Source organism: Schistocerca americana, chromosome 5, assembly GCF_021461395.2.
Source record: "Schistocerca americana isolate TAMUIC-IGC-003095 chromosome 5, iqSchAmer2.1, whole genome shotgun sequence".
Classification (NCBI taxonomy): domain Eukaryota; kingdom Metazoa; phylum Arthropoda; class Insecta; order Orthoptera; family Acrididae; genus Schistocerca; species Schistocerca americana.
Window position 1 is genome coordinate 127,234,481 of NC_060123.1, and position 18,469 is coordinate 127,252,949.

Sequence of the window (18,469 nt, forward strand, 5' to 3'; positions counted from 1 at the left end):
TGTCAAATCAGGAATATTATTAATGATCAGGAATGGTTAGCAGAAACTGAACTATAGAACCAACTGAAAATGAAGAGGTAAGTTTGAGCATACACACTGAATAGCAAAACTCTTTTCATTACTTCAGGAATAACCCGTAACAAGAACAGACAACTATCATGTTGATAATGTAGGAAAAGAAGGTACAACAAATTTTTAGAGATATGAATAAAAAATTGAAGGAAGATAATTAGCAGTGTGTGAGACACACACACGTAGTTACTACACAGCAGCGCCTTGAATCAGCTAGTCACATCATCTGAAGCCTTTGGTCTGAAAATGACCTGATAGACCAAGACCAGTTAACACAATTAAAAGTAATTAGTTTCTTGTGATCTGTACTGTTTCTTATTATTAAGATATTCTAAAGTTGTTTCATAATAATAAAAAACTGAGGGCAGATAATCAAAAGTTTGTTGCAGGTTAGCAAAACTCTTTTTATTACTTCAGGAATAACCCGTAACATGAAATGACATTCTAATGACAGTGAAAACGAACAACAGAATAAATAATGTAGCTGGAAAAACAAGAATAAGTATATATCATACGCTGTGTCAGAGATGTTGTTGCATGGAATCTTTCACTAGTGCATAGCACTAAATTTTACACATACACACTGTACAGTAGCTTGTGTACACTTCACTACTCCCCCCTAGTGTCACTGATACTTCTTGTTGAACCTGACGCGTCGTCCGGACCCGGTGATAACAGGTTGCATACTAGTTACTGCTGGTTTCCTGGTGGTGGACTTCAATGGCCGGGCAACAGGTCATGTACTGGTGGTGGACTCTGATGACTGTTGCAGCTGCTTCACAGTGCATGGTGAGATAGTAGATGTACTTGTCATGTCTGTGGTGGGTGCAGCTGGGTCATGATCTGTGGTACTTACACAAAAGGCTGGCTTATGTCTATCAACATTGATGACCATTGGTGTGTCCGTTATGTCAATGGCAAACTACACAGTATGGTCCATCATAGGGTGGCTGCAGCGGCTTGCGCATCACGTTATCGCAAATAAAAACATAGTGGCAATCATGTAGCTCGTCAAACATGAACGGGCGATGGTTCGGCTGATCCCTCCGCACCACCGGACATAGCTATCACATCTGTGTGCGCAGCTTATTCACAAACTCTGACAGGTCAATGGATTCATCTTGTACATGGTGAAGAACTCACCAGGAAGGCATATAGGTTGACCATATATGAGCTCCGCTGTAGTTGCTTGGAGGTCTTCTTTCACAGATGCATTTAGATGTAAGATAATGATAGGTACCATCTCTGTCCACCATTGTGAATTATGGCATTGCAGCGGTGCTTTGAGCTGGCGGTGCACATGCTCAACTGAACTGTTTGCCACTGGGTGATACGCTCTGGTCCTGATTCGCTTCATGCCAAGTAAGACAGCAAGTGCTATGAAGAGATAGGATTCAAATTGTCTCCCCTGGTCAGTTGTGATCTGCAGGGATATGTGGAAACGGGCAATCCACCCACGAAAGAATGTGGTCGCAACAGATTCAGCAGTTATATCATTTACCAGAAATACTCCAGGCCAGCATGTATAATGGACTATAGCTGTGAGACAGTAACTGTACCGTTCCAACAGCGGTAAAGGTCCTATGAGATCTAAATGTACGTGTTCAAACTGTAGATTTGGAGGGATGAAGCTGCGAAGCGGTGATCTGACATGTCTGCTAATTTTATTGCATTGACAAGCCATGCACTGTCGTACAAATTGCTTACAATCTCTACCCATATGCAGCCAGACGAACACTCACTTCACCATGTTTGCTGTGGTTCTAACACCTGGGTTCCACATGTCGTACAATGAGAAAATAGCCTGTTGCCGGAAGTTTGCAGTAACGAATGGCCAGGGTCTGTAATTGACAACGTCACAAAATTGCTCAACAGCTGACGGTAGCATGATGTAGCGGAGTTGTATGCCCGACGGTTGCGTCAACAAATCACGTAATTCATCGTCCAATTGTTGTGCCGACGCGAGAGCTTCAATGTCAATTGCTTCAGAAATAAAGCAAGAGCATGTCAGCTAGCATATTCGGTTCGCCTTCGACCTGAATGATGCTAATAGTAAATCGATCAATGAAATCAAGATGTCGAAGCTGTTGTGGTGAAGCTTTAGCTGGGTGCTGTCAGAAAGCATATATTAGTGGCTTGTGATCCGTTACCCAAACATACCAAACTACTGTCCCTCTAACATGTGTCAGAACTTCTTGACAGATGCATAGGCAGCATACAGCTCACGGTCATATGTTGACCAATTTTGCTGTGAAAGTGACAACTTTTTGCTGAAGTAGGCTAATGAGTGCCAGTGTCCATCCATGCATCGTTGTAGTGCAGCACCGATTGAGGAGGTGGATGCATCAACCTTCAGACCAAGTTGCACCTGAGGCACTGGGTGCGCCAAGAGTGCTGCTTCACCAATGGCAGTCTTCAAATCAGGAAATGCCGTTTCAGATTCTAGACTCCACTGAAGTTTATCCTTTGGTCTCAGCTTGCCTCATATTAATTTGTTAAGTGGTGCAGCTAGGTGGGTGTGGTTAAGGACGAAACAATGATAGAAGTTCCTTGATTGTAGTAGGTCCTGGAAAACCAAGTATTGTGTCTACCATCTCTTTTGATGGCCAAATCCCTTGAGCATTAATGATACTGCCAAGAAATTGAACTTCTGCAGCCCCAAATATGCATTTGGACGGATTAATAATGAGGCCATGGTCATGTAGACGAGTAAAGAGTTGTCGTAGGTGTGACAGATGTTCAGCTTCTGAGCACAACATGGCCAAAACATCGTCTATGTATACATAGCAATAATCCAAGTCACGTGAGACCTCATCCATAAATCTCTGTAATGTCTGCCCAGCATTACATAGCATGAAAGGCACGGGAGTAAACTCAAACAACCCAAAAGATGTGCATAGAGCAGTCTCAGAAACACCGTCTGGTGCCACTGGCATAGGGTACCGGTCTGGAATCGTTCTTGCATTCAGCTGTCTATCGTCTCCGCAAGGACGCCATCCATTGTTCTTTTTTGGTATCACATGGAGGGGGGATGGCCAACTACTACTTGACAGACAACAGATCCCTGTGTGAGCATGGATACGAATTCCTGTTTAACCACTTTCAATTTCTGTGATGTTAAACGACGTGGTCAAAATGTAGTGCACTGTGGAGTGCTGCAAGGGAGCTAGCGTGGGAGCTTGACACGTGATCTTGGGAAACTGTTTCAGAAGTTCAATAAACAGAGAATTTCCAATTATCACTCTGATACTAGCAGTGTCCAGCAGGTGTCAATGCCAGAGGTCAGGCACAAGTCCATAAGAAGATTGTAAATCAGCCCCCAGTATAGGAAGTGCGGTGTCTGCCACAACAAACTGCCACTCAAGCACGCGTCATAGGCCTAGGTCTAACACTAATGTGGTACAACCATAAGTAGCCATTGTAGAACCATTGGCTGCAAAAAAGTGGTAACCATCACACCTATGAGGTGGCAAACGGGCAGATGGGTAAAGCGATACATCTGCACCTGTGTCTACTAGGAACTGTAATTTCGTACCTTGGTCTGTGATACACAATCGACGGCTGCCGTTCGGGGCATCAGTGGCCATCATCACTGAGCTCCTGTTGCATTTCCCTGCTCACAAGGTGGGCTACACTTTCATGCCTCAGACCCAAATCATCAGTAGTACCAACATACATTCGTAGCCGAAGGTGAGTGACTGCATTTGCTGGGAGAGTGGCAGCGACGAGACCAGCGACTGTTGTTCTGAGTTCACAGTGCAGTGTCTTGTGTGGAAAGTTCAGTGACCTGAGCTTGTAGTGCAGCAAAACTGCTGTCCGTCTGCAGTTGTGGGCCAACTGTTGCAACGCAAACAGATGGATACATTTCAGATATTCTATCGGCAGGCGATGGCCCAACTCTTCAATATGAAGGCGTTTTTCCAGCCTTTTCTCCTCAGACTGCAAAAGTCGTGTGATTAGGGCACTCTTAATTGCCGAATATTGGTCCACACTCGGTGGTGAAGGTAGAATATCCTGCACCCCCAGTGCCATTTCTTCGCTGAGTGCTGCCACAACATAATTATATTTTGTATGGTCTGCAGTGACTTGTGCTAGGAAAAATTGGCTTTCAAACTGCGCAAACCATAGCATACAAATTTGCTCTCAGAACGGCAGTGGTTTTACTGTGACATGGTTTATAATTGCATCAGCAGGTGCATCTGCTAGTGGTGCAAGAACTTGATCTACCATCATAGTAACATTGCAGAATCAGTAGGCAATAGATGCGCGACGCGGCTGCCGTGGAGTGCAGAAGATGCGCGACGCGGTTGACGTGACTATACTTTTTGCAATGCGGCACGGTACAGGGCGCAAATGTGTGTCAAATCGAACTCCGGTGACTGTCAAACATCATGCCGAGGTCACCAACTGTTGCAGGTTAGCAAAACTCTTTTTATTATTTTAAGAATAACCCGTAAAACAAAATGACATTTGAGTGACAGAGCAAACAAACAACAGAATAAATAATACAGCTGGAAAACAAAGAATAAACACAGATCATAGGATGTCTCAGAGATGTTGTTGCATGGAATCCTTCACTTGTGTGTAGCACTAAATGTTACACATAAACACCGTACACTAGCTTGCGTACACTTCAAGTTGAATCGAGACCTGAAGGCAGATATTCAAAAGTTAAATAATAATGATTGAAAACTGAGGGTGGCGATAAAGTAGCTCAAGGGTGAAATTCACAAAATGTTGGACCAAAAGGGAATTGACATTTTTAATGACGTGAAAAATCAGTTCAATAAATGTAGGATGGAATACAGCGAATCATTCAACATGCAATAATCTGATGCAAGTGTGAGGTTAAGGAACAATATCACAGAATGTGACCAAACACAGGCCCAAGTAAACTCACAACATAAAACTGTGAAACAAGCTCTAATGGACAGGGTGGTAGTGAATAACGAAGTAGTTTGTGCACAAAATGTGTGCGAACAAAATAAAAATTCTGTCATTCAAGCATATCTTGTGTGCAACAACACTACTTTGATTTACAATCAAAAGTAAAGGAACTGGAAGAAAAAAATAACAAAAAATGTAAAAAATTACAACACGCCATTTGATATGTACTTAATTCGACGAAAAGCAGAAACGTTAATGCAATAAAATTGTGATGTGGGCTGTTGCATAAAACTATCATTGATAACAAGCTCAGTCAAAGACAATTTAAAGAATTCAACTCACACAAACAATTACATCCAGTTGATTTCATGAAACAATTTTGATTTGCCTTCTTATGAATTCAGAATGAGTCAGAAAAAATTGGTTTTATGCATGGCACAACAGTGCAGCTGCTAGAAAGTGGGGAAACTGTATGGCTGATGAATACACTGTATTTGCAGACTTCGAAAATGCTTTCTTGCACAGATATCGGTAACGAGAAAAACAGTGGGAGATCAAAGAAAAATTATTTTGAATGCACAACTACAATTGCAATGAAGGGTCAAATTCCTTCAGAAATACTAGGACTGAAATAGTTATCTGGATAACCCCATCAGCAATGATGATCTGATTATAATTTTGATAAAACATTTGCCACGGAAAGTATAAAGACAGACAGCTTCACAAATATTTGACAATTTCATCACACTATTATGAGTTGTTGACCATTTAAAAGAGACTGACATCGAGGGAGCGCTAAATGAGTCTGAACAAAACACAACTTGTCGCAATGAACATTTTCAATAACATGATGCACTTCAGCAAGATAATTTGGTGCAATTGCCGTAGAATCATCAAAGCAGTAATTGACTGAGATACAATGAAACATGAAGAAATTACCACTCACAGAATTATGTGTGTAATAATGATCATTTTACAAACAACAAGAGGAGGGAAACTGATTTTGAAAGTCAGAACCAACAGGCAGTGCAAGATAGAAGATTTCAGGACATTCGCCTCTCCCAGATAGAGATAACAGGCATCGACAAAATCAGCACACATTGGTAAGCTAAACTTACATTTCAGAAGGGAATAATTCCAATACTACAGAACAACATTATGGATTGGGTTATCATACTGACAAAACATTACTGTCTGTTGTTGAAGTTAATGTTTGTGGTAAGTAGATTCCAGCTTTACTCAATTCTGAGGGCAAAATGGCAGCTAAGTGAAGAATCGTTTTGAGCAACTTAAAGTAATTACCAAAATATTGGTTTTCTCTGTAAACAGTGTGCATATAGTTACTATTATTGGAAACCAGAGCCATGCTATAGTGAGACATTCTCTTCTCCAATTTCAATTGCCTAGTGAATATTTTGAGGCAAGTGCCTTAACCATTGACTTCTTATGTAAGAATGTATTTTGGTTGGCTGAGAGAAAGTGTGAAATAGATTCTGAGAGGAATGTTTAATAGTACAAAGTATAGCGGATCTGTGAGTTAGTTTTAGTGGATTTATTAATAGTAATGATGAAGCTGCTGATGCTACACTATGAATCATTAAAAAGAACATTGATTATGACATCAAGGAACCACTTTATGTAGAAAATCCACTATCTACACATGTGGATGAAGTAAGGAAAAGTGATGTTCAGAACATGTCCAGGAGAAGATAGGCTGCTTAACTGGCTTGCTGGAATCTCAAATGGAAGAGCAATATGAAGTTTTGCAAATGTACACCAATTTCTTCTTAGAGAAGCCTAGATTAACCAAGAGACGCAAATATCAGATGACAGTCAAAACCTCATGAACCTTTTTGGATGAAATTATACCCTGTTCTGCTTTCCAAAACAGGAGTTGCGAAAAAGAAATTCAGAGGTTGTTACATAAAGATATAATTGAGCAGCTGGATAATGAGTATAGTAATACCATACATGCAGCGACCATGATAGGTGGTTCTGTTAGACTGGATGCACAAGTAATTAATAAGTTGTTATACCACAATGTTACAAACCTAAAAGTACTGAAGAGATTTTACAACAGTTCAACAGTACAAAGCACCTTAGCAGTCTCAGAAAATACTAGCAGAGAAAACACATCATTTCCCCACAGAAGATAGTGCTATCACTTCAAGCACATGTGTTTTGCACTCAACATTTCTAACGTAGCCTTCCCACATACCTCAGATAATGTTTTAGAGATCATCTGTTGCAGCAGATGGTGTGTTACTTGGACAACATTTTAACAGCCTCAAAGTCATGGGAAGAGCAACTGGATACTTAGGAGGAAATATGTAAAATTCAAGAATCACTCTTGATCTGAAAAAGGTGGAATCTGCAAAGACAAGTATTCAATATTTACACTATATATCACCATAAGGAGTCAAGTTGCATCTGAAAAAATTAGCAGCTTTTAGAGATCTTCCAGCACCCACATGTACAGAACAACTGCAGGCATTTCTCAGATTCTGCAATTTTTATCACTGATGTGTCTAAGAACATAGTTTAATACCATCAGCATGATTACAGCTTGTTAACTTGGATGTGGCAATTCCTTAGCAGAAAGAATTTGGCGAGATCTAAGAGCAATTATTAACCAAATCATTATTACATCTCAATATGTATAAACACTTTTATCTTGGAACTGACTCCACTGAATACAGCATCAGAGCTCATCTATACCAGTTAACCATCATAAACAGAAAGAAAGAACAGCATACAAGTGCTTTTGCAAGTCGAGTAGTTATTTCATGGGAGAGGGAATACAGCATAACAGAAACAGAAGAATTAGCAAAATGAGGGGTTTTGAGAGATTTCAAGTCTAGGAGAGATCATAAGACCTTGGCACTTGTGCAGAAATAAAATCTTACGCACAACCACATTTCTAAATGGGCACTAGCACTGCAAAAGTTCGACTCTGAAATTAAATATTTACTGTCAAGTCTAATCATGTGCCAGATGTAGTACCCCTCTTCCATCCAACCTGGAGGACATCTACACAGAAAGCCCAAGTTGCAATTAACTTCATAAAAGGAGTAGAAGGCAAAATACAGATCAAGTCAAAATGCCAAGATAAAAATGAAGAAAAGATTAGAAGTTATTACCTTGTTCATAATGATATTTTGTGTTAAGGTTCTAAACTCAATGCACAATCACTGGAAATATATCTCCCTAACCATCAAGCGGAAAATTTAATCAAGTATATCCACTTCGGTCATACCAACATTTTGTTCCAAAGAAGTGCATATAAAAATTACGAGAACAGGTTGTTTAAACACAAAAAGTCTGGGAGATCTTAAAAAAATGTGATTTCTGCAAGTGCACAAAAATATCTATGACACAGCACACAGGGCTAATGCACAGTTCCTCAGTCAACAGATGAAATTGTAGCACTGGAATCGTTTGGACCACTTCCAGACTCTAAAGTGAACTTTTCATAGATTCTGATTTTTGTAGAACCGTTCTTCAAGTTCATTCGATTCTTTCCACTACAAAAGGCAAATAACAAATTTGTCACTAAGAAGTCCAAGGAAGAATGCCTTCTCATAAACAACATATCATGATTTTGATTAAACAATCGGAATGTGTTCATCCAAGAACAAGTTCAACATACCTTAATTTCAACCTATCATTCAGCATCATCAGTCATCAAAACTGAATACAAAAACCAATGAGCTTTGAAGGTGCCATTAATAGTTTCACTCACGAAAGCATTGGAGCTCCACCGTGTACTGTTTTACTCGGCAATAAGCTCGACAACATTTTTTAAGAAATTATTAATTGCCATGATCGCCAACAGATATCATAAGAAGAAAGTCAAATGGCATTAGGGTAAATGAAGAATAAAGTATTGGTTAGGAATCTAGTACGTGATAAATTAGTTTGGCCAACTATCTACAAATCAAATGACTATGTACTGATTAGGTATCACACAAACTCATCGAAAGTAAGGGATGAAATAAAGAAATTCTGCCATTATTATCTGGGACCATTTCATATTGCAAGTGTTATTCACCCAAATACAGTGTTATTAGAATATCTGAATGGAGAGAAGTGTTTCACAATCCATCATGCACAAAATATAAAACAATTTCGTTTATCGAAGAACAAGAAAAACTTGTGAGAACATTTTAAAATTTGTGGTGAATCTCTTTATGTTTAATGTTCTCATAAATGAGAGTGTAATAAGACTGCTCGAGAATCCTCCCAGTGGTAGTGTGTAATAGACTTATTGAGAACCCTCCCTGTGACAGTGTACTAAAATCAATCTTTGTACTGTTTCAAGCTATTTTGTGTGTTATTAGTACTCACATATTCGATGGCAAGGGTAGTGCAGGTTTTGTTTTAATATTATATGACTGCCTGTTTTTCTTTTTTTATTATTCATAAGTACTGATGCATGGCACTATGTTACTGCTTTCTCATTCAGTGCAAGGACTCATGGGAGAGATGTGACATTGACTTACGTGATACCATGAACTGACATGCCCCCATTACACGGCAATGCCACTCATGACTGCGGGGAATATGTTGCACACTGATCTATCCACTAAAGGATGCAGGGAAGTCAGTGTGTTGGTAAACATATCCACGATGGCTGCGTGATGCCGTAAAGATTTCAGTTGCATGTGACAAACCAAGTGCCTGTTAAGTTCTTTACAAAGTAAAACATCTTTGAGTAAAGTGAATAGTTAAAATAAAATAGTGCAATGTAAAATGTGTTCATGCCTGGATACTCAAAACTCTGCAGTATTCATGTACAAATGTGTGTTCACTCACGTGAACTGTCTGCCACAAACTTGTCTCATCCCCTTCTACTTTCTTTCTTCTTTATTAATTTTTAATATTTATGTGAATAATTTAAAAAAATAATTCATCTTGCTTGTACATTTCATACAGTACAAAATTAATCTTGGTACACGGCTATGTAAGAATCTGATTTTTGTTCACATGATAAGTATTTGATGATGATCTTCTTTAAGTACGCACTTCAGAACATAATAAGGTTGTTTCATAAGAGGGACAATAATTTCATGATTTTAAGTTTATTACTTTCTTTGTGAAGAGGCATTTGAAGAGTAGGTGGAAAAACAATTCTATGCTACATTGGAATTGGTAGATAGAAGATTAACTTCACATACATTTGTAGTCATTTTGTTAATTACATTATGTTAATAACAATATTTCTTAAATGTCTAATTATGTACATGTATTTGTTTTTATAGAACGATAGTTAAAGATTTTCACACTAAAATGTGTCTATCATTTAAGAGCTACCCTCATGTTAATTACTACGAGTGCTACCCAGAAAGTAATAAATGTTTTGCAATAAAAATTCAACGATATGAAAAAAACAAACTTCATTACAGAGATTTTAAAGGTACACTCTTAAGCTATTTTTCTACATAACCACCATTCAAATTGAGGCACTTATCATACTACAGTCATGTTTTTTCAGTTCCGTCTCTGTAGAAATCTGCCCCCTGCGATTTCAACTGCTGGTTTACACTAGCACGCAGTTTGGTGTCAGTATCAATTGCTGTGTATGGTGAGCCATGTCTTCATTGCTGGGAAGAGGTGGTAGTCGCTTGGCACCAAATCCGAGCTGTATGGCGCATGATCAAACACTCCCACTCAAAACCCAGTAGAAGCTCTCAGGTACAACAGGCCTTGAGTGGACATGCATTGTCATGGAAAAACAAAACTTTTGTACTAAGTTTTCCCCGGTGTTTATTTTGTGCCACCCACCTTAACTTTGTCACTGTATAATGGTATCTCTTTGAGTTAACTGTTGAGCAGTTCACGAAAATAGACAGGAACCACTCCCTTAGAGTCCTACAACACAGTAGTCATGACCTCTCTTGCTGAAAGCATTTGCAAACACTTCCTTGATTTCTTGGGAGAATTTTTCTTTTGCTTCACAAATGACATGCTTCATCCAAGTCTTGTCCCCAGTTAGGATACAATCAATAACTTTGTTACCATTTTTGGCAGAATATTCAAGGAAGGTAAGTGCTGCAGCCAGTCTCTGCTTTGTGTGGTCTTCTGTTAGAATTTTGGGAACCCATCTAGCACAAAATTTGTGCTAACCAAGCTTCTCCGCCACAATTTCATGCAGTAAACTCTGTGAAACTTTGGGAAAAATGTTGCAAAAATTCCATAATTGTGAAACTACGATTTTCACAAATTTTGTCATTGACTTCCATCACCAGTTCATGAGTCACAAGATTATGCTTACCACCACAGTCCTCATCATCATCAACACTGGTATGGCCATTTTTAAAAATCAATGCACCATTGCCTCACACAGTTTTCACTCATTGTCTCTTTTTCACACACATCACAAATGTCATGATAAATTTCAGTTTGTTTGCATTTTATTGCTAACACTAACCTACTCACAGAACACATCTCACAAGTGGCAAGATTTTCTATTGCAGCACACATTTTGACACGATACAGAAAGCAAAGTAGCAGGGACACATATCATACGCTGCCACTGCTGGATGCGTACTGAGTGTAGGAATGTTATGGTAATGAGAAGATGGCTGTAGCCCCACCCACAACTATGACAATAACAGGCCAAAACGTCTGTTACTTTCAGGGTAGCTCTTGTCTATGATAAACAAGTTCTGTAAACAACTGCATTTTTTACTTTCCTCCACTTATGTTTTTCTTGAACATCACAATTCAAAGATTTTTCTTTGTCTTCTGAAGTTCTGTTTGCACAGAGCAGTGTCTGTTAAGTGTACATAATTTTATGTGTATATTAATTTACCATCTTATAGTCTTAACTTATCATTCCTATGTACTGGGGTCATATTTTAGTTAATTTCACACTGAAACTTCTAAGTTTCCATAAACTTCCAAGTGAAAATTATTTTTTGAAATGGGGATGTGTGAGGATACTATATCCTGAAATCTGAATATTTGCTGTTTTTTGACATTTTCTGTATTCCTTAGCATTGCTGTACACTGATTATTACAGGTTGCGGCAGTCAAACCTGTATTTATTATTAGTGCACGAAAGCATTAGAAGTAGTGCAGGGGGGGTGGGGGGGGGGGGGGAGTAACCAAGGTCACCAATGTGTTCCTCAAAACAAAGCATTTCAGTATCCATGGAGCAGTGGACTAAGCAACAACAGTTGTTTGCAGTGAAAGCATTCTACCAAAGTGGTAGCTATGTAGCCGCTCAGCGTCATTTCCAGGCGCATTTTCAAATTAATTTTAATAGGCCAGTGCCTTTGGTTAATGGAATAAAAATTTGGGTCAAAAAAAAAAATTTCTGATAGGACTGTCCAAAGGGTTTTGAGGTTGGACTTACATCACCACCCATTCAAAATCCAAGTGGTTAACCCTTTTAATAATGACGACTTTGTGGTCCGACAGCATTTCTGTGTAAGTCTTTTGCAAATGACTGAAGAAAATGAGGAGCTTGTTCACAACCTCTGGATGAGTGACGAGGCAATTTTTCACCTCAGTGGATATGTGAACAAACAGAACTTAAGATAGCCTTTTGCAAATGACTGAAGAAAACGAGGAGCTTGTTCACAACCTCTGGATGAGTGACAAGGCAAATTTTCACCTCAGTGGATGTGTGAACAAACAGAACTTTAGATATTGGAGTGATCAGAACCCTCACCAACCCCATGAAAAACCCCTGCACTCAACCAAGGTAACATTTCGGTGTGCAATGTCCTCATCAGGAATAATAGGCCCTTATTTTTTTTGAGAACGAAAGAGGGCAATCTGTTACCGTGAATGCTGAGCACTATTCAACAACGTTAAGGACACCTTCATACCTCAGCTTCGTCAATATGCAGTGAATGATGAAACATTATTTCAACAAGATGGAGCAAAAAGACACACAGCCCGCGTGAGCATTAATGTTCTGAATGAAGTTTTGCCTAACCGGATGATTTCCAAGAATGGAGCGATTGCTTGGTCCCCCGTTCACCCGACCTTACAACTTTTGACTTTTTCTTATGGGGGTTACATTAAGAGCAAAGTGTACGAAGAAAGACCTCATAATGTTGATGATCTCAAAGCAAGAATCTGGCTGGAAACCGAGAGAATTCCTCAGGGTATGCTCCATCATGTGATGGACAGCTTTGTAAATTGCCTACAAGAATGCCATGATGGACCATCTTGCTGATGTTATTTTCAAACAATGAAAAAAAAAAATGTGTTGATGTTTCTTAAATGCTTTTTAATGTAGAATAAGATAGTATGAAACAATTTTGATATCTTTACCCATGTTTATTTTACACTCATTTAAAAAAATGCGGATTTGACAGCCACACCCTGTATATTGATCTAGCTACAGGTAGTTAAGTCATCCGCAGCAATTATAATTAATCTTTGCTCACTGACAGTGTATTTTGAATTATTATTGTTGCTGTTATGTTCAGTGGACACTTGGTATATTAAGTCACGTAGTCAGTGGGAAGTTACAAGTTGGGAGTTGTTGGTCAGCCATGCTCATTAAGTGCACATGCCCGAGACATGTATGTCCAGACATAACATATTCAGTCTCACTATTCGTCCAGCATTTTCATGGTCTTAAAAGTTTGAGAGTCAAGCGAGTAATATTGTATTGTGGCATATGGTACATTGCTAAATGTGCATTTAGGTGGCACCAGTATGGAACAAATAGCAATTTCAATAAAAAGCTCATACGATGTGCGATTTGCCATTAACTACTGTCAACTGAACTCTTCCTAGTCTGCTTCCTAAAATTACCAGCAAAAGAACAGTGTGCTTTTGGAGATGCTGACAGTACTGCTACATATTATCAACAGCCAGTCATATACCTCACTGAGTACTGCAACTGCTACGGTGTAATACAAGTCCTCTGGAAAAACAAAAGCGTGGCATGTAGCACAGACTGGTTCACCAAAACATGGACCATAATAACCATTGCACAGATAGCAGGACAGACACTGAAACAAAAAAAGAAACCACATCCATTAACTACAGATGCTTTGACCTTTGGAGAAGATCATCGAGCTAGACACCTAAATGAACTGTAGAATCTGCAGACTCTAGCTTATTTGAACACACAAATGATTTTGACTTTACAACAATCAACAATGCTTCTAAGAACTGATATTGATTGTAAAGCTAAAATAGTTTATTGGTTGAAATAAACCAAATTGTGACCAAGGCTGCAAATTCCACATTTTATTTATAAAACACACAACATTCACTGAAAAATTGAAAGTCCAGGTAGGAACATCAATAATATTCTGAAAACGGTACGTTGCTACTCACTGTGATGAGTTGCAGACAGGCACAAATGAAAAGACTGTTACATATCTGGCTCTCGGCTAGTGCCTTCTTCAGAAAAGAAAACACATACACATTCACACAAGAAAGCACACCTCATGGACATATAATCAATATCTCTAGCCACTTGGACAGACTGCAAAGGTGTCACGTCGAATGCAGGCAGCAATACAGATGGTGAGCTCCAGTTCATTTTATCTCTTTCTTCCTGGTGCCTTCTTCCACTGGCACTCCAATACACAGCACAAATTTAACTTGCAGTTTTCACAGATGAAAGCTGGCTCAGAGAGTTGGAAATAGGCTGGCAGTGGGTTGTGAGTTGAGAACAGATGGGAGGGGCACAGCATGAGGGTAACGTATAGGTTTTTGCACAATGGTTCCTTCAGCCATTAGTTCGGTTTGTGCTGAGATCGAAGGTTGACTTCTCACTCCTTTTGGTAGTGCTAATCACACTGCTGTATTGACAGAGCCCTCCCATTAACTTCAGTGGATTTGCACTTCCCTGTTTATTCATGCTGTGCGAACCTAGACTCTTGCAGTTTGTCCTCATTGTTTCTGCGTACGCAAGGACCATTACTGGAAAATTTTGCGGTCAGTATTGGAGGAGATTAGTGTTTAACCAAGCTGGTCGTTAGTAGGTTTAATATGGATGGAAGTACTGATGTAGCCATCTCTGAGGTGAAGATCAACATCTAGGAAGTTGGTTTGTTGGGTTGAGTAGGACCAGGTGCAGCAAATGGGGGAGAAGTTGTTGAGGTTCTGGAGGAATGTGAATAAGGTATCCTCACCTTCAATCCAGATAGCAAAAAAGGTGTCATCAATTAATCTGAACCAGGTGAGGGGTTTAGGATTCTGGGATTTTAGGAAGGATTCGACTAGATGGCCCATGAATAGGTTAGCATAGGATGGTGCCATGTGGGTGCCCATAGCCGTACCGTGGATTTGTTTGTAGGTTATGCTTTCAAAGGAGAAGTAATTGTGGGTGAGGATATAGTTGATCATGGAGATTAGGAAGGAGGTTGTTGGTTTGGAATCCATAGGGTGTCTGGAAAGGTAGTGTTCAACAGCAGTAAGGCCATGGGCATTAGGAATGTTAGTGTACAGGGAGGTGGCAACAATAGTGACGAGTAGGGCACCGTGTGTCTACTGCTGACAAAGGCCTTAATGGCTGGAAGCTTTAATTGTGTGAATCTTTTTATTAGGCCTATCGCGACTCAGCATCTCCGCTATATGGTGAGTAGCAACTTTCCTTCTCTGGTATTGTTACCCTCCTTCCTGGATTTTCCTTTGTTTGATCAACTGAATCAAGTTTATGAAGTATTGTGGTTGACTGTCCGATTTGAACTTCATGCTTATGCATTGCAAATATCACATTCTGTTATACTTTCTTTACTTTACCCTTTGTTGAAGGGCTTGTTAAGTATATTGTTGTAAGAGATAGTTCAGGATCAGCCAACTTCAAGGCAGGTCAGAGCTCATATAATAGAGAGAAGATTCCCATGCATCTGGAATGAGCTTGAGTGTGTACATTATTGCCAGGTGCAAGCATCTACCAAAACCTTGTTTCCACATATCGAGGGTGTTCGTATTACTGTCTCTATCTTGGAAATGAAAACTACTGAACAAGATAGCATTTCAAACATTTTGGAATGTACGAGACTGGAAGACTGGTCACGTCTTGTTTTAGCCTGAAAACCTACTATCTTTTCTGAGTTGAATGAATTAGTTACTTCTACAGAAGCACTTAGATTCACAGATGGCAAAGCGATCAGTGTAAGGGCTTTCAACAAGTCTGCCCTACCCAAAGTAACAACTATTGTCAGTCATCTACTAATTCATTAGGAGGCAAACGTTTTTGGTGTTTTTTCCATAGCCATTTAGCACATGAATGCCCAGTTAGGTGTAGACCTTAAACGTAACAGCTGATGCTGCCTGACATGGTCTAAAACTCCTTTTGTAAGCCTTCCGCTCATTGCACGGGTATTTGTGCTCTCAATAAACTTGCACTTCAATATGTTTGCTGCCACCTCAATCAAACATCTGTTTGCGGCCTCTTGGATTTTGGAAGTTCAGTTTCATTGCTTGACTATAGTTGGTATCTCAAGTTTCAAAATTCATGTAAGCTCTCTTCAATAAGCCTCTCCTCCCAGGGATGTCATGTAGGTCATGTAGCCAATGGCCAGGAGTTTCCTCTGGTGGGTGAGATGCAGGGGAGTTTATCAGTTTGCAATTTTTCTTTGGCATTTAAACTCACTGTACTGCCTGTTGGCTTCTGTCTGCCTCAGGTTCTTCAGCCAACATTCGTCTGATGATTTTTCTGATGTTTTGCCAGCATGAGCGGTTAGCATTGTCAAAGTTTCACCCTCCATTGCTGGTGGTGGACTGGAGCCAAGCTCACAGCTGCAGAATATATGTACCTGGTACACTAACATCCAAGGGATTCTCCTTGGTCATTTCCTAGTGAGGTTCTCCTCCTGCTACCTGCAACGGCCGTTCGCTGCAGCACAGGAAGCCAGGATCCATTACCTTGAGGATTTCTTCTTTCTTGTTGAAGCAAATCTCGTGTTTGTGTATTTCTATAGATTCTCTTAACAAGTGGGTGTGATAGCTCTTCTCTACAGTCAGAACTTCAGTGCCAGTAAATTTTACAACGTGGTCAGTCTCACACAGCGCCTGCTGTGCCATGGCCGATTTCTCCACCTGCCTCAACCTGCAATTCTGTGATCCTGGTGTTGAATGATCATCCACTCATTCCAACATAAACTTTTCCATGTGCATGGTATGCAGTATATTCCCAACATTGCAAGAGAGTCCTTTTTATCCTTTGCTGATCTGAGACATTCTTTGACCTTCTTTGTTGGTTTGTAAATAGTCTTTACACAGTGTTTGTGCAATATATGGCCGATTCTGTTCGTCACTCTGGGAATGTATGGCAGAAAGGCCATAACTGACATTTCTTTTTCTGATATGTCACTCTGCTGCGTGCTTGACTATGTTATACTTCTAACATAACTTGTGGAGTATCCATTGCTCATCAGAACACTTTCCACGCATTGCATTTCACGTCTGAGGTGCTGTGGGTCACATATTTGTCTTGCCTACATTACAAGAGCATTAATCATGCCTCTTTTCTGGCTCAGGTGGTAATCTGATAGTTTGTGCAGGTATCGGTCCATGTTTTTCGGTTTGCGATACATGCTGTGTCTCAGGTTTTTCCCATCCCTTGTGACCAGCACATCTAGATACAGTAGTTTTTTGTCCCTTTTCTACTTCCAATGGTAAATTTTATGTTGGCACTGAGTCTGTTCAAGTGTCTTAGGAAGTCATCGAGCTGTTCCTCACCATGGTGCCACACAACGAAGGTATCATCAATGTATCTGTTTACAAGGTGCCAAGTCAAGCGCCTGTTAAATGTTCCTATTCACCACCACCCAAGCACATCGGATCTACAACAGAATGGAACAAGCCTGTCTTCATGAGTGAATTCACACAACACGGAGATACTTGGCAAGAACGGATGAGGAACTTTTGGACATTTTCTATCAACTAAGCAGCAGAATTCATCGAATCAAATGGGAAAAGATCAACAGCATCACTCACAGGAGCATGCAGAACAAACTCGAGCGCTGCACTGAGCAACAGAAGAAAAAGTTTGCAAGGTGGCGGAAGCAGACTGACATGGCGAGGGAATTTCACTATCATCCCAAGAACTATACCTGTGGAGGACATCATTGCTAATAGCGTAGCAGCCATTCAGACCCTTCCTTGTGAAAGAGCAGACAAAACATGCACCAAAACAGTCAGGATACTGCACTGGGCAAAACCACCAGCTTGCAACCTGAAGAAAGAAGACGTACAAGCTATTAAGAATCCTAATGCCAACAAGAGCATATTGGTACTGCCTGCCGATAAGAGAAATACGACCATCGTAATGAAGACTGAAATGTATGAGCAGAAGATCTGGGACCTATTAGATCTGATGACATACCGAAAATTAAGTGCAGATCTGACACAGAGTATCGTACGGAATACGAGTCACAACCTGTGCAACACAGAAGCTCTACCACCTCGACTGTATGAATTACCAAAGATCTACATGAATAATGTTCCAATAAGACCGATAGTTAGCACTCCTGGCTTATCGACATATAAACTGACAAAACACTTGGCCTCTCTGCTCCAGCTG

The 18,469-nt window shown here is 40.0% G+C and overlaps 1 protein-coding gene across 1 annotated transcript in view; it reads right to left on the minus strand.

The window, feature by feature from the left end:
- Positions 1-18,469, minus strand: part of LOC124616143 — a 79,517-nt gene that overhangs the window by 27,546 nt on the left and 33,502 nt on the right. Inside the window, exon 2 of the mRNA XM_047144417.1 lies at positions 13,809-13,937. Within this exon, the coding sequence (XP_047000373.1) occupies positions 13,809-13,937 (129 nt within the window). The remainder of the gene's footprint in view (positions 1-13,808; positions 13,938-18,469) is intronic.